The 24,025-nt window shown below is 45.7% G+C and overlaps 1 protein-coding gene across 1 annotated transcript in view; it reads right to left on the bottom strand.

The window, feature by feature from the left end:
- LOC138752890 (zinc finger protein DPF3-like) overlaps window positions 1–24,025 on the bottom strand; it is an 88,286-nt gene that overhangs the window by 27,522 nt on the left and 36,739 nt on the right. Inside the window, exons 6-8 of the mRNA XM_069915501.1 lie at window positions 23,140–23,232; window positions 12,646–12,721; window positions 12,072–12,203 (exon numbers count right to left, since the gene is read on the bottom strand). Of these exons, the coding sequence (XP_069771602.1) occupies window positions 12,072–12,203; window positions 12,646–12,721; window positions 23,140–23,232 (301 nt within the window). The remainder of the gene's footprint in view (window positions 1–12,071; window positions 12,204–12,645; window positions 12,722–23,139; window positions 23,233–24,025) is intronic.

The following is a 24,025-nucleotide window of genomic DNA, read 5'->3' as shown; positions in this document are numbered from 1 at the left end:
AAGGAGTTTTCAAAGCTAAAAACTAAAAAATTCTTGAATGCCCAAGTTAGTCACCCAATCTAAAGCCAATTGAGCATGCCTTTTATTGTTGACCCTGCTCCCACTGGCCAGCTCCTGACTCCTTCCACTTTATCCCCCATGCCACAACACTGCCCCCAGTTCGAGCCCGGGTCAGTTTGAACCAGCATGGACAAATACTTGAAGCTAAACCGCCTCAACAAATTCATGCTCTGGCACCGCTGTTCCGTAAGATTCCTCGCAGCCTCTGAAGCTGCGATCCAGGATGACGAAGACAAGCTCCATCTGCTACTTTCATAAATCGGGCACTGAGTTTACCAGGTGGTCCGGGACTGCCAGACCTAAAGAGAAGCCATGGACACTCTGAAAGACCAATACAAGGTACAGGTGAATGGTCTGTGCATGGCACATACTCCACTCATGCAGGCAGCAACCCGGGGAAACATTCAATGACTTTGTCAGGGGCCTGCAGAAGCTTGCAAGGGATTGCAAATGCCAGGCTACAAGTGCTGAAGAAAACACACAGCTGCTGATCAGAGATGCCTGTGTAGTAGGCGTCTGCTCCGATTATGTGAAGCAGAGGCTACTCAAGCAGAAAAGACTAAGCCTACCTCAAACAATCAAACTAGCAAACACCCTGGAAGTAGCCATCCATAATGAAGAATTGTTCTCCAGCAAATACGCAGCCACCTTATGTGGGACAAGGCCGCCACCATCTTGGGAGATGGAATTGCAAACCCCCTCCCGACCAGCGACCACCTGAAATGCTACCTCCGCGGGCAGGGCAAGCATCAGAGGAAGCATTGCCCTGCCAAGGACGCCGTCTGCTCCATCTGCGAGAAGAAGGGACACTTCATGAAAGTTTCTAAGTCCAAGCAAGCCCCCAAGCCCAGTAGCACCATGTGCAAACGGGAGCCACCATCTTTAATGCAGTCACTTCTGCTGCCACATCTGGGGACCTGGAAAGCTCACGCCTGTGTGCCGTGGAGATCACTGATTGTGATTACGTCACTTCCCCCTCTTCCATTCCGGCAAACAATAACCAGGCCACATGTGCGCCATGGGGGCCGCCATCTTATTGGACCGTTGGCAGCCCACGGAACTCCTGAGATGATGAGCTGATGCTGGCATCAGTAATCCTGGATCAATGCAGACCAACCAACTTTCCAGAGCCAGGATGGACATCCAGATTAATGACCACCCCACAGTGACAGCACGGTGAGCTTCATTCACCCGAACACTGTACAGCACTACTCCCTTGGGGTGCAGCCTGAAAGGGAAAATGTCTCCCTAGCCTCCCAATCCAAATTGGCCAAAGTTTGTGGCAGCTGGACTGTGATACAGACTATCCAAGTCACAGTATACCATGACGTCAAGCTCCAGGTACTGCCACAGCTCTGCTCCTTACTGGGGTTAGACTTTCAGTGCAACTTAAAGAGCATCACCATGGAGTATGACGGGCCCCACCCTCCCCTGGTCTGTAACAAACAGTGAGGGCCCCTCCCTCACCACGTGGCTGATTAACAGCCCCAAACCCAATCACCATAGCCAAAATGCGGCCTCTCCATGCTCCAGATCTCTTCCCCTCCACCTTATTTTCTAACCTCACCCCGGACTGTAAGATCATCGCCACCAAAAGTCGGTGATATATTGCCAGAGTCAGGGCATTTACTGAGGTGAGATGCCTCTTCGCTGAGGGGGTGATAGAGCAGAGTACAAGCTCCTGGAGAGCCCAAGTCATGGTAGTGAAAAGTGGGGAGAAACACCGGATGGTCATAGACTATTCCCAGACCATCAACAGGTTCACCCAACTTGACGCATACGCCCTACCTCGCATATCCGACAGGGTGTTTTCAATCATAGACCTTAAGTTTGCCTATCACCAGCTCTCCATTCCACCCTGAGGACCGACAGTACACTGCATTTGAGGTGAATGGTCGACTGTACCACTTTCTCAGAGTCTCTTTTGGAATCACGAATGGGGTGTCGGTCCTCCAAAGGGTGATGGATGGATGGTGGTTGAACACGGGTTGCGAGCCACTTTCTCAAACCTCGATAATATCACCATCCGTGGCAATGACCAGCAGGACCATGACGAGAATCTCCAAAAATTCCTCCACACCGCGAAACACCTCAATCTGACGTACAACACAGGGAAGTGTCTCTTCAGCAGACGTCATCTGGCTATACTAGGCTGCATTGTGGAGAACGGAGTCATCAGCCCTGACCCTGACCACATGCACACACTGTTAGAACTTCCACCTCCCCACTGTCCTGAAAAGGTGTCTGGGGTTTTCTCTTATTACATTCAGTGGGTTTCCAACTATGCGGAGAAGGCCCATCCACTCATCAGGGCCACCATTTTTCCCGTGTTGGTAGAAGTCCGCAAGGCATTCGACCACATAAAAGCTGACATCGCAAAGGCCACGATGCATGCAGTTGTTGAGTCCATCCCGTTCCGTTCCAGGTGGAGAGTGATGTGTCAGACTTTGCTCTGGCCCCCATAGTGTTTTTTTTGCGCATCCTCCAGGGCCCTGAGATCCGGCACTCCTCCATTGAGAAAGAGGCCCAGGCTATCATTGAAGTAGTAAGGCACTGGAGACATTACCTCGCTGGTAAGGATTTTACCCTCTGACTGACCAATAGGCAGTCGCTTTCATGTTTAACAATCATCAGCGGGGTAAAATCAAAAATGATAAAAACCCTGATGTGGAGAATCGAGCTCTTCACCTACAACTATGACATATTGTACCGGCCCGGAAAGTTCAAGGAGCCCTTGGATGCCCTGTCTCAGGGGACGTGTGCTAGTGTGCAAACAGACCGGTTGTAGGCATTGCACAATGGCCTCTTCCACCCTGGGATCACCTGTTTTTTCCCCATTTCATCAAGGCCCGTAATCTCCCTTACTCCATTGAGGATATCAGGATACTGACCAAAAATTGCTGAGTCTGCGTGGAGTACAAACTGCGCTTCTACCAGCCCAACAGATCACACCTGATCAAGGCCATGCGCCCCTTTGAAAGTCTGAGAATGGACTTCAAAGGACCCCTGCCCTCCACGAACTGCAATGTGTACTTCATCAACATCATCGATGAGTACTTGCGGTTTCCCTTTGCCATCCCCTGTCCAGACATGACCGCAGCTACCATCATAAAGAGTCTGAACAACCTATTCACCGTTTTCAGATACCCCTGCTACGTCCACAGCGATAGTGGTTCATCCTTCATGAGTCACAAGTTGCATTGATATTTGCTGTCCAAGGCATTGCCTTTAGCCATACCCCAAAGGGAATGGCCAGATGGAGAGGGAGAATAGCATGATCTGGAAGGCAGTACCACTGGCCTTAAAGTCCAAGGGCCTCCCTGATCCCCACTGGCAAGAGATCCTCCCAGAGGCCCTCCACGCTACCCTCCAACAAGAGACTCTTTACATTGCCCAGGAGATTGGCGTCAGGAACTATCTTACCCACCTGGCTCACATACCCTGGGCCAATTCTACTTCGCAAGCACCCTCTGGTCGAGAGAGTCCAGCTGGTCCACGCTAACCCACAGTAGGCCTATGTGAAATTCCCAGATGGACGCAAAGACACAGTATTTATCCAGGACCTGGCACACATGGGATCATCTGGACCACTCTTCTGCAACCAGCCAATAGGTAGCCCCCACCCCCAGCTGTCCAGGGCCTACCCCCACCACCCTGGCCAACCTGGCAGCTGACACACACGCTCCAACCCTCCTGGCTCAACCAAGCACCCCAGCCAGGCTAATCGAGGTGGAGCAGCCACAGCCGAGAGACCACCACAGACCCTTGGATGGGGGCATGTTGGTCACAACGCCAAAGGAGGTGGCTGGGCAGACTGAACTTATGAGGTCACCTGACCACAACACACACCCCGCCCCAGACTTCTTTGTGAAAAGAGGGGGTGAATGTGGTGAAACTACTATTGCGTATGTAAGCGATACGACCTTTTATGTTTGTCCCTGCTCTCACTGTCCGGCTTGTGACTCCTCCCCTTTATCCCCCATAAAGGCTGTCAAGCCACAACCCTGTCCCCAGTTCAAATCCCTGTCAGTGTGAACCAGCAACACAAGGAATCCTGTCCATCTCTTGCTAATAAAAGCCTTCAATTCCAGTAATCCCCTTGTGTAAGTGGTCATGCATCAGGCCTATGCAGACAACTTCGTTCTCCTGAGTAGGAGCAGCAACATCGTTCTCCTGGCAGGAGTGGGAACCTCGGCCTACTGAGTGAGAGTGATGACAGCCTTCCGGGCAGGAGTGGAAACCTCATTCTCTCGAGCAGGAGCAGGAACCTTAGCCTACTGAGCAGGAACGGCAATGGCCTACCGAGCAGGAGCAGTGATGGTCTACCGAGCAGGAATAGCAATGGCCTACTGAGCATGAGTGGCGATGGCCTACCGGGCAGGAATGGTGATGGCCTACAGAGCAGGAACGGCGATGGCCTACCGAGCAGGAACGACAACGCCCTACCGAGCATGAGTGGCGACAGCCTACCAGGCAGGAACGGCGACGATCTACCAAGCAGGAATGGTGATGGCCTATCAAGCAGGAACGGCAACGGCCTACCGAGCATGAGTAGCGACGGACTACCAAGCAGGAGCGTCAACATCAGGGTCCCGGGTAGGAGTGGCGACCTTGGACTTTACAATTGTAGATGTCTGGGTGGGTTATGGCAGTGCCCAGAGGTGGGGAGGTGCTGGGGAGCAGTGGCGGAGGGGAGGTGCTTCCAGGGTTGTCTTATACGCTGAGTCAGCATCAAGCAGTTTTTTGAGCTGAATTTAAGGTCTCAAAAGTATCTCTAGTGTATAGGTCAACCCCCATATTTTGAGATTTTTTGAGGGTTTCAAGACCCAACGTATAAGCCAAAATATATGGTATCTCTTTCTTTACCGGGATAATTGATGTATGCTGTTATAGTTTTTTTATAATAGTATCTGTTTGGCTACAGCACAAAAGAATGTTGGTGCACAAGTACATTGTACTTAAATGTATGATAGTAAATATTATTATTGATTATTATTAAGAAACAAAATTCATTTATTCTCACGTACATAAAATCTGTCACCTGTTGCCTGCCGTAAAGCTACACAAAGAGGCACCACAAGCCTGGAGCTCCCACCATGAGGAGAAACGAAAGAGAGTCCCTTCAGAGACACCAATATTACTCATTACTATTAAAGTGTGAAGCATATGAACGCTGTCAACAAAGAATAACTTACTCTTTAGCCAGTCACTGGCGGCTCAAAGAATTGTAGAGGGCCCTTTCCACCCATCATGCTCTACTATCAAGGAGGAGGTCCAAGGTATTAAAATCAGGGCTGCTAGGCTGGGAAATAGCTTCCTCCCGCAGGCTGTGAGATTGATGAACAGTCTCCCGTAACTGAGTAAATCATCCCAAAATATTCATATATATTTATGTTAAATTATATCTGTATGTAAATGTGCGATGATTATGTACTGAGTATTGTGCATGTACCATGGTCCGGAGAACACTGTTTCCTCAGGTTATACGTGTACAATCAGATGAGAACAAACTTGAACTTTTTTAACCCTAACTAGAAACTACCCCGGGGCCACCAAAAGATCTACTTTTTTTTCTTGTACTACCTACAACTGTGAATATTAATGAGCCTATCCATTGATATTTATAATCTTTTGTCTTGCATTAGTGATCATTTAAATGTTTCCAACTGTAGTTGGTGCATCTTCATACCTGTGTGGCTGCAGCAAGTAAGAATGGTGATGCATCTGTACATTGTACTTGTGTATATGACAATAAACTCACAGCGAAGATAGAATTTTACCAACCTACATTTGTAAATGCTCTGAAAGGGCATTGTTCTTTTCCTAGCACACAGCATCCTGGTCTTACTTCTCTGTAAAATACTCACACTTTATTTAAAGAAATAATGCTGCCAGTCATGTAGCCTTGTCAAGATTACAACATGCTGCTTGTTTCCAGTCAGTAGAATAAACTCTCAATCCTTGTGATCTTTTTGGTGCATGGCTCTCGTCACCACATTCATTAAATGAAGGTAATAGCAAACTGTGGCTAGTACGTCTCCCGTTTAAGAAGGAAATAGATCTTCAATTTCTGCAGCTGACATTTTGACCAAGCTACTTGATTCCCATTAGTAAACTGCTGCTGTGATGCCTTGGGTAGGTGAGACTGAATAGCATAACCAATTCCGATATATTATACAAGTCCAGGAAATTCTCAGAGCATGTGCTGTGATAAATACACAAAGGTTCTGGAGAAACTCAGCAGGTCCATAGAAAGCAAAGGCCACATAACCAACGTGTCGGGCCTGACCCCTTCATCAAATAGCAGACAGGAACCTGAACAAAAGAGTAGGGGGAGGAGAGAAGAAAGGGCAGGAGGAGGAGCACAGATCAACAGCCAAGAGACCATGTGGACAAGGGTGGGAGGTCAGGAGAGAAAAACTGAAAAATTGATTAAGGGGGAGGAGGGCTGGGTAGCTCTGTGAATGCAGAGCTGGAGGAAAGGAGATACAGTGGTAGGGAACAAGAGAGGCGGAGGATGAGGTCTAACAGAAACCCAGAGAAAGTCAATGTTAATGCCATCTGGTTGGAAGGTGCCCAGACAGAACATGAGGTGTTGTTTTTCCAATTTGGAGGTGGTCTCATTTGGGCAGTACTTGAACTGTGGACATTTTGGCATGGGAATGGGGTGGGGAATTAAAATGGGTTGCCCCATTTCATCTCATTACAGTGAACAGAATGATGGAGCTCAATGAAGAGCTCTCCCAGTCTCTCCAATTTAGAGAAAGTTACACCGGGAGCATTGGATGCAGTAAATGATCCCGGAAGATTCACAAGTGAAGTGTTGTTCCATTTAGAAGGATGGTTTGGGGCCCTGAATGGTGGTGAGGGAGTAGGTGTGGGCGTAAGTGGAGCATTTTATGCGGTCACAGGGGTAGATACCAAGGGGACAATTTTTTTTGGAATATTTCATTTAAGAAAATATAGAATATAGGACTAAATTATTATAATAACAAATAATACATTGAATATAAAATCATAGAAAAACATTCATAAGGTCTGAAAAAATAAAAAGGAAAGGAGAGTCCCTATTCTCCCAGCACCCCCTCCCCAGATTCAGAAGTAAAGGGGATGGACAGCAGGGAATAGAGATAAAAAGAAAAAGCAACAGGAGCAGGGTTCAACATCTCAAGAGTCACATCATTTCCAAAGTATTAAATTTCTAATAAGGAATGAACTAATTGATAAATATCAATATAAATTAGACAATCTGGGCATTTAAGTCATCTAAATAAGGTTTCCAAATTTCGATAAACATACTATATCTATTCATAAGACTCTAAGTAATCTTCTCAAGGTGAATACAACAATGTTCCAACGATCACTGTGAAGTAGGGAAATCAGATAGCTATGTTACTGTGATACATTTCCTGGCTATTGACCAAGCAATTGTAATAAATTTACATTTACTTCTGGAGAAGTTCACATTTATAATGGCCAAATTCCCCAGAAGACAATTCCGGGTCTTGAGGGAAGTTACCCCTACAATTTCTGTCAACACTTCCCCAATTCTATCCAAAAGGGTCTTAATTTTGTGCAAAACCAGTTGGAGTGTAAAAAGTCATACTATCTAAACATAGATCTGACTAGCACTGTGGATTGATTACAATGCCCAAATCCGATCCCCATCTCTCCCTCGATCTATGCAGTCAAGATTACCAAGGGGGCAATTGATGGGAATTGATGAGTCACAGAAGGACCAGTCCCTGCAGAAGGCAAAAAGGGGTTGATGGGGGAAGATGTGTATGGTGGTATGATCACATTGTAGGTGGCAGAAATTGCAGAGGGTCATATGTTGGATGAAGAGGCTGGTGGGAGTGGTAGGTGAGGAAAAGGGGAATCTTGTTGCATGTCGGAGCTGAGGGGACCAGGGCAGATGTGTAGCTAATGGAGAATATTTCGATGAGTGTCAAGTTGATGGAAAGGAAGTCATGTTTTTTTGAAGGAGAATATCTCGGATGGTTTTGCATGGAAGACTTCATCCTGGCAGAAGATGTGACAGAGACAGAGGGATTGTGAGAAAGGAATAGAATCCTTACAGGGGACAGGTAGTGAAGAGGTGTAGTCAAGGTAACTGTGGGAGTTGATGGGTTTATAGAAGATGTCTGTCAAGAGTTTGTCTCCGAGATGGAGATAGAGAAATAGAGAAAGGGAAGAGTGTTGCCGGAGATGGACCAAGTGAATTTGAGGTTGGGTTGGAAGTTGGCAGCAAAGTGGATGAAATTGACGAGCACATCATAGATGTATGAGGTAGTTCCAATCTAGTTATCAATGTAGAGGTGGAAGAGTTGAGGAGGCTTGCTTGTGTTGGCTTGTTGCATGGTTTGCTTCACATGGCCAACAAAAGGCCAGGCATAGCTGAGGCCCATGCGGGTATCCATGGCTATCCCTTTGACTTGGAGAATGCAGAATGAGCCAATGGAGATGTTGTTGAGGGTGAGAACAAGTTCTGCTAGGTGGAGGAGGAGGATGGTGGTGCTGGAGGGGGATTGGTTGGGTCGATAGTTGAGAAAGAAATGAAGCGTTTTGAGGCCTTTGGTATGAAAATGGAGGTGCATAGAGATTGGATGTCCATGGTGGAGATGAGGAAGTCAAGTTCATGGAACTGGAAGTTGTTGAAGTATACTGTGGGAATTGGGATACACTGCTCCTTGCAGAGCAACGAGGACCGAAGGGCTGTGGTGTGGTGTTCTACATTCTGTGCTACAAGGTGGGATCTATTAAATTGTTGAACAGCGCAGAAGGGTTTATTTTCTCTCTCATTAATTTATTTTTTAAATTTAGAGGCACAGCATGGTTACAGACCCTTCTGGCCCACGAGCTCTCACTGCCCAAATACACCCACATGACCAATTAACCAACTAATCCCGTACATCTTTGAAATGTGGGAGGAAACTGGAGCACTCGAAGGAAGAAGTGGACACTTGGAGAAGGTACAAACTCCTTGCAGACCATGCGGATTCAAACCTAGGTCCCTCGTGCTGTGATAGCATAGTGCTAACTGCTCCACCCTAACTTCAGAACAATACAGTTACAGAATATTGAATCACCCAAAAGGGTCTTAATTTCGTGCAAAACCAGATGGAGTGTAAAAAGTCTGTTTCTCCACCATCCCGAAAAAGGCCGCTGGCCTGAAAATTTGACTGCCTTTAACTTTATAGCTGCTGCACGATCTGCTGAGTTTCTCCAGCACATTGCTATGTCTGTGGTCTTACACAGCCCCTATATAATTGCCGTCATTGTCTGTCTTTACTCAAGTTTCAAACTTCTCTCATAATAAAAGCCCAAACACCACTTGCCTTAACAATTGCCTCCTGCACCTATATATTTTTGAGACTCAAGTACAAAGACACCCAGGACCCTTTGAACTGCATTATTTCCCAATCTCTCATTGGTTAAAAAGTATTCAGCATTTCTGTTTTTCCAAGATAAAGGTTCCATTATTGTCATGTAATATAATGTTTACATTTAGAATGTAACATACATGAAATTCTTTTATCTACCGTAAGACAGACAAAGTCGCCACTTTGTCCAGCCTCTGTGTGAGAAACTCCCTCAGGTCCCCTTTAAATCTTTCCCCTCTCACCTTAAACCTTTGCTCTATAGTTTTAGGCACCCCTACCTAGGAAAAAAGACTAATTGAATCGAACTGAATTATTTGTGCACTTTATCCACACCTCTCATGATTTTATAAACCGTAAAGGCCATCTCTCAGCCTCCTACACTCCATGGAAACCCGTCCCAGACTATCTAGTCTCTGCTTATAATTCAAGCTCTTCAGTCCTGGCAGCACCCTCATGAAGCTTTTTACATCCTTTTTGAACTCAATCACATCCTTCCTATAATGTGGTGACCAGAACTGCCTACAGTGCCCCGAGTGCAATCTCCCCAATGTCTCGTACAGCTGTAATATGTCCCAGCTCTGGCACTCAAATTGTTAAGGACACAAATTGAAGACAAGTAGTGCAGAGACTATAAAGTAAATAAAAGCAGTGGGTGATTCAGGTCTGGAATGTTCGACTAAGGGGTGAGGGGTGGATGCAGATTCAAGCCCATACAAAGCAAACTGGATGAATACTTGAAAGTGATGAACTACGGGCAGAGAAGAGATGATGAGCAAAGGTCTGCTCCTACATACAGCTGGCATGGATTCTATGGCCAAGCGCCTCCTTTCTGTGCTGCAACCTGTAATTGTGTAAAAATGGATAAACTCGCCCACATAGGAGCAAGACAAAGAGAGGACGAAGTCTGTCAGAGGGCAAAATTCAAACAGAGCCTATCAAAGAATGTCATTGCTCAGGGGAATCCACAAACAACCAAACCAAAATGAATAAAATCAGTTAACAATTCATGATTTTCTGCTGCATGTTAAATTCCTACACAATTATCCCCTGGATAACTGAACTCTTCGTAATATGACAAGCTGCATTTCTCTGTAAATAGAAGGTGATCTGAGTTATTAGCCAATTTGTTTATTTTCGCTTGCAAGGCCAGTGGCTACGTTCACCGTTTGGAATCATCCGAGTCTGACTGTCACACCCGTCTACTTTCTCCCTGTCAGGAACCTCAGTGTGTCAGCTTTTTCAACACCAAAGGCCATGGGAAATAGGATGCAAGAGAAAAGAATCAATTTCTTAGCTGTCAGAAGGAGGTTCACACTTTACCCTCTGTCCTTTGTAATTGCCAACCCGCCTCGCTTGCAGAACTGTGGCAAAGGAGGCATTGCCAATAGCTGACACACAGAGAGCTGTCAAAACAAGGTTCCTCGGAAAGCACGCAGCTGAGCAAAATAAATTATTTTTAGCCACTGCTGCTGAACGTTACTCGCTCAGGTCTGTGTGGTTTCTATAGAAACGGGCTAATCAGGACAATCATCACACCTAGTCCTCAAGTTGGTTCATCCATTTTGATGGAGCAAGTAATCAGTCGATGACCTTGGTTACTTGAGCAAAATCTGATCAATATTCAGCTGTTTGGTGCTCCCAGGACAATTGCTCAGACTCTCCCTTACCTCTCCACTGTTCCTTAATCCTCCTCAACTCAATCTGTGCTGTCACTGCAAAACTGCCAAACGCTGCATCTTCCAGTCAGACCTCATTAAGTGGCTTCTGGTCAGGGCAGGAGGGGTCTCTCCATCCTTCCAGGAATCACTCTTGCATTGCACAGCACCATCAGCCTCCAATCTCATAATGCTTTGTAACAGGAAATCTTATCTGATGAGATTGCTTTCATCACAATCAAGTCAAGCTACGTGGAGCTGCAATTACAGGTGGCAGGATAAAGAGTTTAAAAAGATTAACTATTTCTAAATTGAACTAGTGGTATCTAAGCACCTCACTTACACTGATCTTCGTGGCTATTGTCTGCTGCCTTATGGAATGACGGCATTTTTGCAAACACTGTTTTGCTCAAACATTGTTAGTTTTATTCTACAATTTTCATCCTCCTCTGTTGTTTATTTCTTACTATTTCATTAGTTGCTGTATAGGTTGACTTGCACACAAAACAAACTCTCTACTGCGTCTCGGAAAATGCGACAATAACCAATTCAGTTTGTCTTTCTGTATGTGGGTATTATTGCAAGGCCAGCATTTATTGCCCGTCCACAGTCTCCCTGATGAAGGTGGAGATGTGCTACCTACTGTGGAGTGACTTGTTGGGCCATTTTAGAGGGTATTTAGGGAGGGTCTGGAGTGGAGGATTCTCTCCCCAGGAGGACAGGAGCAAAGCAGATGAAGTTTGGGTAGTTTTTGTGATCAGTCTGCCAAAGACTGGTTGGCCTTGTGTTGTCACTACGACCCCCTCTGGTCAGTACTTCTGCCAAACCCAAGAACAACCAGTAAAAGCAGGAGCTGGTTCACCACGCGGGCAACCCAACCCCACCCTTGAGAGGGTGAGACTGCCAGGGCGCAAGTGGGACGTTCCCTGACAATCCAAACGCTCGTGCTGCCCAGGAGTCAGGCTCATCTTACATTTACCGCTTCTCAGGACTGGTGGCAAACAAGGCTCCGAATCTTGGTCATCATCTCCTTCCTCATCAGCGAGATGGGTGTGAGTATAGTGATAACTAAGACCAGGGCGATTCTTGTACCTCTTGCCACAAACTGAAAACAAAGAGGAGAGATCAAACAGAGGCGCTTTAGTCATGTAAAATCACACCGTGTTAATATATTACAATCAATTGTTCTTTGAAAACAGCTAATTGTTTTAGTGGAATGAAGTATTCAAGGATATTATTATGAATAAAAAGAATACACACAAAGGTAAATTAAAAATAGGCAAGAAGTAGAATGCCTCAGCTGCAGTCTGTGCACAGTTACACATAGACCAGATTGGCAACTGCGTAGTACCTTTGTCAGATGTTTTTGAGTTATGCTTTTGTTTGAAACTATCTGAAACAGAGAAGAAGAAACAAGAGAAAAGGGAGTGAATTTCACAGAAGACAGAGCAGAGAGGGGATGAGGCAGTTTTCAGGCATGCAAGAGAAAAGGGAGCAGGAAGAAGAAGCGGGCACATCAGCCTGTTACGCCGCAGTGAGCTACTTACTGTCACACACGTATGGCTTATCGTGGTCTTCCTGGGAGGAGGAGTCTGTTTTCCTTTTCCCTCCTACACCGCGTGTCTGCGTTTTCAAAGAAAGGGGGAGTATACTTTTTAGAAAAAGAGTGCACTTTGTGGAACTTGGTTATAAACATCTGCGGAGTGGTACAAGTTAATCTCGCAGAGACTACATGCAACAGCACCACTCAGGCTTCAGTGATGCATGGGTCCAGCTCAATTGTGAAATGTGCTCAGCTGTCAACCCTGTGTGCAGGGATTTAAATTGGACTGTATATGCAGGGGCATATATTATCCTCGAATGTGTGTGCTCAAACTGCTTCATTATTTTGGGGGAAAAGATTTCAGCTGGTGAAAATCCAACCCTTTGAATGAATATTTTTTTTTTAAATACATATTTTTATACCCCAATTTATTTTATAGAATGGATTTTAAGCCGGACAGCTGAAATGCCACTGGATACAGACCTGCCAACAGTGGGAGGAGGGACTCAAGACACCGAGGTGATGAATTCAGAACACCAATGTGCCACAAATAAAAAAATCAGTATCGGCACTAATATGATTAAACACTGAAAAGATTGAGAAGTATATTTATAAAGGTTAATGTCGAAAAAAAAAACATAATTGTAACAATTAGGCATTATGAGAAATAAAACAACTGCAGATGAAGCAGTCCTGAGAAACAGCGAGAAGCTGAAGAGACCTGGCAGGTCAGGCAGCATCTGTGGGGAGAAATTGCCAGTCAACGTTTTGGGTTGGGGCCCTTGTTTGAGACTGAAGTAGGAAGGGGAGATAGCAAGCTTAAAAATGGAGAGAGGGAGGGAGGATGAGCAGGGGAGGATCCAAGAGATGATAGGGTACTGGATAAAAGAAGATGGGAGAGACAGGTATGGGAGGAGAACTCCAGGGGTGGGTGAGTTGGAGAGAAAAGTGAGTACAAGAGCAGGTAAAGGTAAGATGGAAATAGTGGAACCAGATGGGGGTGGGACTATCAGAAATTAGAAAAATCAGTTTATGTCACTGGTTCATTTAGGTGAGAATGCACTCAGGTTTTCTGTTCAATTTTGAAACACACAGGAATACTGGAGAAATTCAGCAGGTCAGATAGCATCCATAGGAAATGAAGGGTAACCAACATTTCAGGACTGGGCCTTGACAAATCCTGTGGTTGCTCTGTGACCTGGTGAGTTTCTTCAGCACTTCTGTGTGTTGCACTGGACCACAGCATCTGCAGAATTTCTTGTTTAACCATTTTCTTTTCAATTTAGAACTTTTAGTTAAATTGTTCCACTGTACTAACTCCATTTTATTTTTTAAAAGTGATCCCTTTCAATGACCTTGCAGCTATTATAAGTCTTGTTCTCAAGGCAGGAGAGTTTAAAACTAAGGGACATAGGTTTAAGGAGAGAGGGGAAAAATGTACAGGGAACCGGAGGGGCAAGTTTATCGCACACCAAGTGGTGGGTACATGGAACAAGATGCCAAAGGAAACGGTGCAGAGGCACGTGCAATGCCAACGTTTAAATAACATCTGGATAGGTTCATGGATGGGAAATGGACCAAATGCAGGCAAATGCTCAGGAAGACACTTTTGTCGACATGGTTAAATGGTCACGTGCATATTTGAGCTCATGAGCTGGAAGGGTTTGGTACCTTCTATAACTCTAAATTTAAAAAAAAATAGCTGCTGGGAAAGATACACGTCAAAAGAACTAATAGAAATTCGCATTATGTTTCCACAGCAATCACCAAAATTTGTATTTACTTACAATTCAGGGGGAAATGAAGATAGGTACATACTACAGTGCGAGCTTCAAAACTGTGAGGCAACATTCCCCTCACAGAAGCAAAGGTGGTACGATTCACTTACAGCCCCAGGCACTTACAAACTAACTTCAAAATCTCAAAAACCTTTTGCAACTTCACGACATCACAAAACGCTTGGAGAAACACAGGAGACTGCAGATGTCAGAATCTGAAGGAACAATCTGCTGAAGGAACCCAGCAGCATCAGTGGGAGAAAAAGAACAATTAACGTTTCGAGCTGATGCCCTTTATCGAGACTCGGGTGATGTGGTGGAGAAGCCAGGGTAAAGAGGAAAGGGTGGGGGGATGGGGTGCAGGATGGAGGTCCCACGTGGGATTGGTGAGCCAGGGAGAGGTGAAATATAACAGTCAGAGGTATTCCAGATACAGAAGGGTCAGGTAGAGGAAGGCGAGTTATACATGGCGGAGTGGAGGAGTAGGATCAAGGCTGCCATTGCTGGAATCTGATGAGCGGAGATGGTGAGAGCAGAAGCAGGATGGAGCAGGGAATAACAAGTGCTCCATTGTTTGTGAAGAGGGCTGTCACCGTGGTGTTGAAAAGGAGCAGGAAGAATAGCAGGTGCACAGCAGGTTCCCACATAACACTGACTAGTTCATTGTCCCTCACACCAAGGGTTTCAGCCGAGGCCACGCATGCCAGATTGTGTTCATCAGAGTCACGCAGCTCAGAAATGGGCCCGCCATAAATGCCAACCTTCCTGCCCTCTATAAGATAAATAGTGTTATGGTTGCAAGGGGGTAAAAAATTAGATGGCTGCAAAGGATTATATAGGTCAGCATCACACCATGGGCTGAACGGTCTGTACTGTTCTGTAAAGTTCTATGTCATGTGCCAGAATTAAGTCCATATCCTTCTATGCTTTAAAGCAGTGGTTTTCAAATTTTTTTCTTTCCACTCACATACCATCTTAAGCAATCCCTTACTAATCACAGTGCACTAATGGCATAGTGTGATGCGCTGTTAGCCAGAATCAGACAAACACAAGGTAAAGACTATACAACAGGCTTTAATCCACAAAGACTTCCACAGAGCCAGGCTGGCTGTAGCTGCAGTAACTCTGAGTGAGGCTTCGGGAGGCCGGCGGAGGCTTATATCCCGGAGGGTGATTGACACCCGACTGGGTGGGGATTGATCTATTCAGGTCAACTGATTGACAGCCAGCCAGGTGTTGTCCTGTCCCCTTACACTCCTGCAGGTACAGAGGTTGTCCCCTGCAGTGTACCACCACACATAGGGATTGTTCATGCGACTCCCCCTTCAAAACAAGCATTGCATCACCCTCATCAGTGTCTATGCTCCAACCCTCCAGGCGGAACCAGCAGAAAAGGATGTTCTACACTGATCTGCGCAACCTCATTCAACGCACCCCTACAGCCGACAAGGTTGTCATCCTTGGCGACTTCAACGCTCGCGTCGGCAAAGACTTAGAAACCTGGCCAGGAATCCTGGGCAACAACAACGGGTGCCTCCTGTTGGAGCTCTGCGCAGAACAGCGACTTGTCATTACAAACACCCTTTTTCAGCAGAGGGACAGCCTGAAGACCACCTGGATGCATCCACGATCAAAACACTGGCACCTCCTGGACTACGTCCTGGTGCGAGAAAGAGACAAACGAGATGTGCTCCACACCAGGGTCATGCCCAGCACGGAAGGCCACACTGACTACCTGCTGGTTCACTGCAAGCTCAACCTTCACTTCAAGCCAAAGTCCAGGAACAGTAAAGACCCCAGAAAGAGGTTCAATGTTGGAAACTTGCAGTCAGACAAAGTGAGAGGAAACTTCCAGCCAAACGTCAAAGCAAAGCTTGAGGATGCAATCCGCCTCACGGACTTGTCCCCTGAAACCCTCTGGGATCAGCTGAAGACTGCAATACTGCAATCCACTGAAGAGGTACTGGGCTTCTCCTCCAGGAAAAACAAGGACTGGTTCATCGAAAACAACCAGGAAATCCAGGAGCTGCTGGCAAAGAAGCGAGCTGCCCACCAGGCTCACCTTGCAAAGCCATCCTGGCCAGAGAAGAAACAAGCCTTCCGTCGCTCATGCAGCCATCTTCAGCGCAAACTCCAGGAGATCCAAAATGATTGGTGGACTAGCCTTGCCAAACGAACCCAGCTAAGCGTGGACATTGGCGACTTCAGGGGTTTTTACGAGGCTCTAAAGGCTGTGTACGACCCCTCACCCCAAGTCCAAAGCCCACTGCGCAGCTCAGACAGCAAAGTCCTCCTCAGTGACAAGATCTCCATCCTCAACCGATGGTCAGAACACTTCCAATCTCTTTTCAGTACCAACCGCTCAGTCCAAGAATCCGCCCTGCTCTAGCTCCCTCAACAGCCCTTAAGGCTAGAGCTGGATGAGGTCCTCACCCGGGAAGAGACATATAAGGCAATTGAACAACTGAAAAGTGGCAAAGCAGCATGTATGGATGGAATCCCCCCAGAGGTCTGGAAGGCTGGTGGCAAAACTCTGCATGCCAAACTGCATGAGTTTTTCAAGCTCTGCTGGGACCAAGGGAAACTGCCTCAGGACCTTCGTGATGCCATCATCATCACCCTGTACAAAAACAAAGGCGAGAAATCAGACTGCTCAAACTACAGGGGAATCACGCTGCTCTCCATTGCAGGCAAAATCTTCGTTAGAATTTTCCTAAATAGAATAATACCTAGTGTCGCCGAAAATGTTCTCCCAGAATCACAGTGTGGCTTTCGCGCAAAGAGAGGAACTACTGACATGATCTTTGCCCTCAGACAGCTCCAAGAAAAGTGCAGAGAACAAAACAAGGACTCTACATCACCTTTGTTCACCTCACCAAAGCCTTCGACACCGTGAGCAGGAAAGGGCTTTGGCAAATACTAGAGCGCCTCGGATGTCCCCCAAAGTTCCTCAACATGGTTATCCAACTACACGAAAACCAACAAGGTCGGGTCAGATACAGCAATGAGCTCTATGAACCTTTCTCCATTAACAATGGCGTGAAGCAAGGCTGCGTTCTCGCACCAACCCTCTTTTCAATCTTCTTCAGCATGATGCTGAAACAAGCCATGAAAGACCTCAACAATGAAGACGCTGTTTACATCCGGTACCGCAGGGATGGCAGTCTCTTCAATCTGAGGCGCCTGCAAGCTCACACCAAAACACAAGAGCAACTTGTCCGTGAACTACTCTTTGCAGACAATGCCGCTTTAGTTGCCCATTCAGAGCCAGCTCTTCAGCGCTTGACGTCTTGTTTTGTGGAAACTGCCAAAATGTTTGGCCTGGAAGTCAGCCTGAAGAAAACTGAGGTCCTCCATCAGCCAGCTCCCCACCATGACTACCAGCCCCCCCCACATCTCCATCGGGCACACAAAACTCAAAACGGTCAACCACTTTACCTATCTCGGCTGCACCATTTCATCAGATGCAAGGATCAACAACGAGATAGACAACAGACTCGCCAAGGCAAATAGCACCTTTGGAAGACTACACAAAAGAGTCTGGAAAAACAACCAACTGAAAAACCTCACAAAGATTAGCGTATACAGAGCCGTTGTCATACCTACATTCGGGTCCGAATCATGGGTCCTCTACTGGCATCACCTATGGCTCCTAGAACGCTTCCACCAGCATTGTCTCCGCTCCATCCTCAACATTCATTGGAGCGACTTCATCTCCAACATCGAAGTACTCGAGATGGCAGAGGCCGACAGCATCGAATCCATGCTGCTGAAGATCCAACTGCGCTGGGTAGGTCATGTCTCCAGAATGGAGTACCATCGCCTTCCCAAGAGCTCTCCACTGGCCACCGAGACAGAGGTGCACCAAAGAAGAGGTACAAGGACTGCCTAAAGAAATCTCTTGGTGCCTGCCACATTGACCACCGCCAGTGGGCTGATATCGCCTCAAACCATGCATCTTGGCGCCTCACAGTTCGGCGGGCAGCAACCTCCTTTGAAAAAGACCGCAGAGCCCACCTCACTGACAAAAGACAAAGGAAGAAAAACCCAACACCCAACCCCAACCAACCAATTTTCCCTTGCAACCACTGTAATCGTGTCTGACTGACCCGCATCGGACTTGTCAGCCACAAATGAGCCTGCAGCTGATGTGGACATTACCCCTCCATAAATCTTCGTCCGCGAAGCCAAGCCAAAGAAAGAAGGGATTACTTAAAGGGGCATGAAAGTGGAAAGAAAAAATTTGCAAACCACTGCTTTAAAGTGTACATCCAACTGCCTCTTAAACATAGTTCCCCCACCTCCTCTGTCAGTGTACTCCACTCTCAGTGTAAAACAATTTTCCCCTTTAAAGCTCCTTCTTCTCACCTTAAACCTTGGGCTCCTGCTTTTGATTCCTCTACCCAAGGTGAAAGGTTCTGTCCTTCTGTCCAACCAATGCCCCTCACAGCCTGACGCACACAGCCTCCGTCACGCTAGAGCAAACCTCGCCTATCCAACCCCTCTCCGTAAGTAATGTCCTCCAACTCCATCCTGGTCAATCTCTTATGCACTCCCTGCAAAGCAAACACATCCTTCCTATGGTGTGGGCACTATCCAAAGGAAGTGAAGCACAACAGTCCCATTGCAATACTGGCCTACAAGCATTCATTTTAAAGTCTGGGGGTCTCAACTATTTCACAATAGACAATCAAGTCAAGAGAACTTCAATAAAAAAGTCCCCACAAATTCTTTTTCAAGATGCTACTGTCTGTCAGTCTGTCTGTTCCAGTCCAAACAAATGTGATCTATTGCTTCAGATATCTGACTTCCACATGGTGAAAAGATAAAGTAAGATTTTATACAAGCTCTCACCTGCAACATGTTACTAGCAGTTTGGATCCTGATACCATACTGTATCTCTAAAATTAAAACAAATAATGAAATGATAGCTATTTACAGTTTGTATCCTGTAACTGAGTAAATAAGTTCAAATATTTATCGTAAATTCAAATTTTATGTATATATGTGATTAGTATTGTGTGTAGGTGGACAGTCTGATGGTACTACATTTTGAACTTGGTTGTGATGCAAAAGAATGTGTAGACAGAGGTTTGACAGTCCTGAAGACGTGATATGGTTAAGGAAGTTCATGAGCATAAAAGCTGCTGGAAAAATGCAGGTCTTCAACCTAGAGGTGTTGGTCTAGAGGCTTCTCCACCTTCTGCCCAAAGGGAGCAGTGAGAAGAAGTTGTGACCAAGGTGATAGGGGTTGTTTGTGATGTTGGCTGCCTTCTTGAGACAGCGCCTCACATAGATGTCTACAATGGATGGGAGTTCGGTATCTGTGGTGGACCGGGCCAAGTTTGAAACTTCCTGCATCCTTCCGTATTCCTGGGCATGTGAATTTCCAAACCAGGCTGTGGTGCACCAGTCAGTATACTTTCCACGGTTTAATGGAGTACTCAAAAATAGGCTGAATCTCCTCAAGCTACCGAGGCAGTAGTATTTGCTCCTGAAACATTGGCTGCTTCTATTCCTCATTTCCCATGTCCTTTCACCTCTTCTCATCCCACTATCCAGGGACCCAAACCTTCCAAGTAGAGTATCCATTCCCTGATACGTCTTCCATCCCTTTTTCAATATTTTTTTTGTTTTATAAGTGAATTGTACAAAGGTAATAATAAGTATCCAACAAAGTAGATATACTATTACATATGGCTACAAATAACCTATGATACATTGAAAATGACAAAAAAAGACACAATATAAAAATTATGCTAATAATCTAACCTCTCCCTTGTGAAGTTATTGGTTGAACATATGAGTTCCACTACTGAAAACAACCAAACCACAAAACAGGATCTAAATAATCTTATAAATTATGAAAATAATTAAGAAGAGGATCCCATAAACTTACAAAGTTAAAGTTCATTTCAGTAGTAGAACATCTAATTTTTTTTCCAGAGTCAGGCACGTCATCAAATCAGGCAGGAGGGACAACATCCTTCCATCTCACTAATAGAGCTCTTCTAGTGATAAGGAGAGCAAAGGCAACTACATGGGATTGTAGCCCAGACCAATTCAAGTCAGTTGGCTTACTCGTGTCTTCCTTTTCAAAGTTCAAAGTTCAGATTGATTGCCAGAATACATACATGACATCACATACAACCAAGGTTCTTTTTTCTGCAAACTGGGCAGAAATTTTTCTTAACAGTAGTGAAAAAAAGCTGTACTCAAGCAAAGATACCTAAAAATATTCAATAATAAATAATAATAAGTAAGAGTCCTTAAACAAGTCCCTGACTGAGTTTGTTGTTGAGGAGTCTGATGGTGGAGGAGTAGCAGCTGTTCCTGAACCTGGTGGTACAGGTTGAACTTCTCTTATCTGGCAGTCTGTAGTACAGCAACTCCCATGGATCAGCCCGTTAGAATCGCTGGCACTGTAACAGTTGATTCTGCTGCTGTTAATACAAACTCCTTCCAGACAGCGCGGGACTCGAACCCTGGTTCTAATTGCTGGCGCTGTAAAAGTTCAATCTGCCATGATCAGGACTGGGGTTTGAGTCCCACGTTGTCTGGAATAAGTTTGTACTGATGGTGGCAGATTCAACTGTTATAGCGCTAGCGATCAGGACCGAGGTTTGAGTCCTGCGCTGTCTGGAAGGAGTTTGTATTGACGGTGGCAGATTCAACCTTCACAGCACTAGTCACCGGGACCGGGGTTTGAATCCCACACTGTCTGTAAAGAGTTTGTACTGATGACAGCAGATTCAACCTTCACAGCGCTAGCGATCGGGACCGGGGTTAGAGTCCCGCGCTGACTGGAAGGAGTTTGTACTGACGGCGGCAGATTCAACCTTCACACCGCTAGCGATCGGGACTGGGGTTTGAGTCCTGTGCTGTCTGGAAGGAGTTTGTACTAACGTCCCGATTGCTGGCAGTGTAAAAGCATTGCGCTAACCGCTATGCTAACCATGCTACCCCACAGTATTACCTCCTTTTCTTAACTTTGTTCTACCTTTGATATATTTACATAGGGCATTCATTTAGTGGTTAATTTCTGTTTTCCATAATTTTCTGTGGTCCGGCAATGGCCAGGTTCCAACATTGCCAGATTAAAGAGGTTCAACCTGTATTACAGCTGTTCCTGAGCCTGATGGTGTGAGCCTTGTGGCACCTATACCTCTTTGCTGATGGCAGCAGTGAGAACAGAGCGTGTCCTGGGTGGTCTGGATCCTTGATGACTGCTGCTGCTCTCTGACAGCAGCATTCCCTGTAGATTTTCTAAATGCTGGGGAGAGTTTTGCCTGTGATGTCCTGGGCTATGTCCACTACCATTTGCCGAGATTTCCGCTCAGAGGTATTGATCCCCATACCAGGCCATGATGTACCAAATTCTGTGTTCCCGATGGGCTCTCTTGAATATTGGAGAAATCAAACACCAGTCTCTTAGCAGCACACCTGCACTCAATCCACAGAGGTGACTCTGAGCTTTTTAGCACTTTAATTCTCAACCTCAGTGTGACCCATCCATCAGTCACCTCCTGCACTACATGGAGGGCCAACATAAGCCTGAGGAGGAGCAAACCATTTTCAGTCTGTACATGTAACAGCCCTTCAAACTCAGTATCAAATTGTACATCATCTGTTAACTTGCTTTCTCCATCAGTTCTCTGATGTTGCCTCAGTTTTCTATCTCCTTTTGCACAGCCTGATCTCCCGGACATCCCCTAGATCTCTGCATTTTGTAACTTTTATGTTCCTCTGTGTTCACACTCTCCAACTCACTTGGTTTCAAAACTTTTTCATTCCTTTGTTCAGGTTCCCTCTATTCAACCGTTGATCATATTAACTTGTCAACTCATTCCATGGCAACTCTGCCCCCCTCCCACCTCATCAAAAATAATTCCTTTATCCTATCCACCCCTCCCCCAACTCTTTCCAACTTGAAACCAACTTCATTTTTTACTCTTTCCCAAAGTGCTTCAACCTGATGCTGCCTACCCTGCTGAGTGTTGTCAGCATTCTCTGTTTTTAGCTCAGGTTTCCAGCATCTGCAGTTTTTACTAGGAATTTCCAGGCAAATGCTTCTCATGTGGCACCTTCACCCAAACCACCAGGAGGTGTAGTTTCTTTTATTTTTGTTTTGAGCAGAATACAAGATAAGAATATTTTGGAAGTGTATATCTGTCCTCTCTTTTGGAGGAGTTAAAATAGAATGGAGCCAACCACACCAGAAATTTTAGTTTATTCCTTTATTATAATTCAGGCAGTAATTCTGCAGCCCTTCCCCTTCCTCTTTCGTTTCCATTCACCCTCTTCCCCCACCTTTTTATTTGGGCATCTGCCAGTTTTTCCAAATTCCTCATGTAGGGGTCAGAGCTCAGGGCCGGACCATTGGGCTCAGGGTCAAACTGTTGTGCTCAGAATCGAACCTTTGGGCTCAGAGTCAAAGTTGGACTCAGCACCAAACTGCTGGGCTCAGGGTCGAACCGTTGACTGCCTTTTACTTCCCATGGATGCTGCGAGACTACTGAGTTTCTCCAGTACTTTTGTGTATTGCCCAAGTATAAAACTCCCAAGTGATGCCATTTGAGTAAAGCCTTTGCTTTATATACAACATTTATCTGATTTTAAATGTCCTTCAAATTATTTTGCTGGAAAAGATTAAGTGTTTCGCCACGGCTTTAAAAACGAAGGTTCACTGAAGACTTGTGGCTTTTGTATGTCATGCTTACCCTTCCCCTGGGCTTGTTTTTGCGTTTTGGCATTTCATCTTCTATGTCCTCTTCTTCCAGCTCCTCCACATTCTCCTCGCTGTTTAAAACTCTCTGCAGTCAAGAGAAAATCCAATTACTCCTCCACCTCCAGTCCCACAGCTTTTCCACAGGCCTGATTTCTGTTTCACTTTAGAGATCACACTGTCGGCTACTCAGGAAGGTGGACAAAAGGTTGAAATCTCTGTTAAAGAAAGTGCACGTCACCCCTCATCTCACATCCCGAATGGAATAATGGCTGAAATCTTCTTATCTTTGCCACTACACAAGGTTTGCTAGTGCCAAATGTTTGGCTTGCAAAATTAAAAGGGCACCTCACCGTTAATGTTTGCTGGTCAGTCAGGAAAGACTGAACTCTCATGAACTCCCAGTAAACTAAGCAATAGACAGGAAGTGCTTGGTTGACAGCTCATGGCCTACTTTCAAATCCCCTACATTTTCAGACTATAAATGTCAATTATTGTTTTGTTTAAGTGACACGTATCCATTTGCTGTTGAAATGTCAATGAGTCAGAATGCACACCTAGGGCCTTGATGCTGGTAGAGCCCATTTTTCTTTGAGGTAACAGAGGCCCATTCTATGAGGAAGGTAAGAATATTTACATTATACAGTGGGAAAGGTTCTTCTGTGAGAAGACTAACAGGTTATCTCTAACATTCATACAGCCATGCAAAAAGGTCAATGCAGGGTAGAATATGACAATGAAAAGATCAATGAAAAGCAAGGGCAGCATAGGTTCATTCAGGAGCCTGTGACTGCGGGGGAGGGGGGGGAATTGTCTTTAACCCTGCAGGTGTGTGTAGTCACACTCTTAAGCCTCCTTCCCATTTGGAGGAGGGAGAAGAG

The sequence above is a fragment of the Narcine bancroftii genome, chromosome 2, assembly GCF_036971445.1.
Source record: "Narcine bancroftii isolate sNarBan1 chromosome 2, sNarBan1.hap1, whole genome shotgun sequence".
Classification (NCBI taxonomy): Eukaryota; Metazoa; Chordata; class Chondrichthyes; order Torpediniformes; family Narcinidae; genus Narcine; species Narcine bancroftii.
The sequence above is the reverse complement of the archived record's forward strand: the minus strand, read 5'-3'. Positions and strand labels throughout refer to the sequence as shown.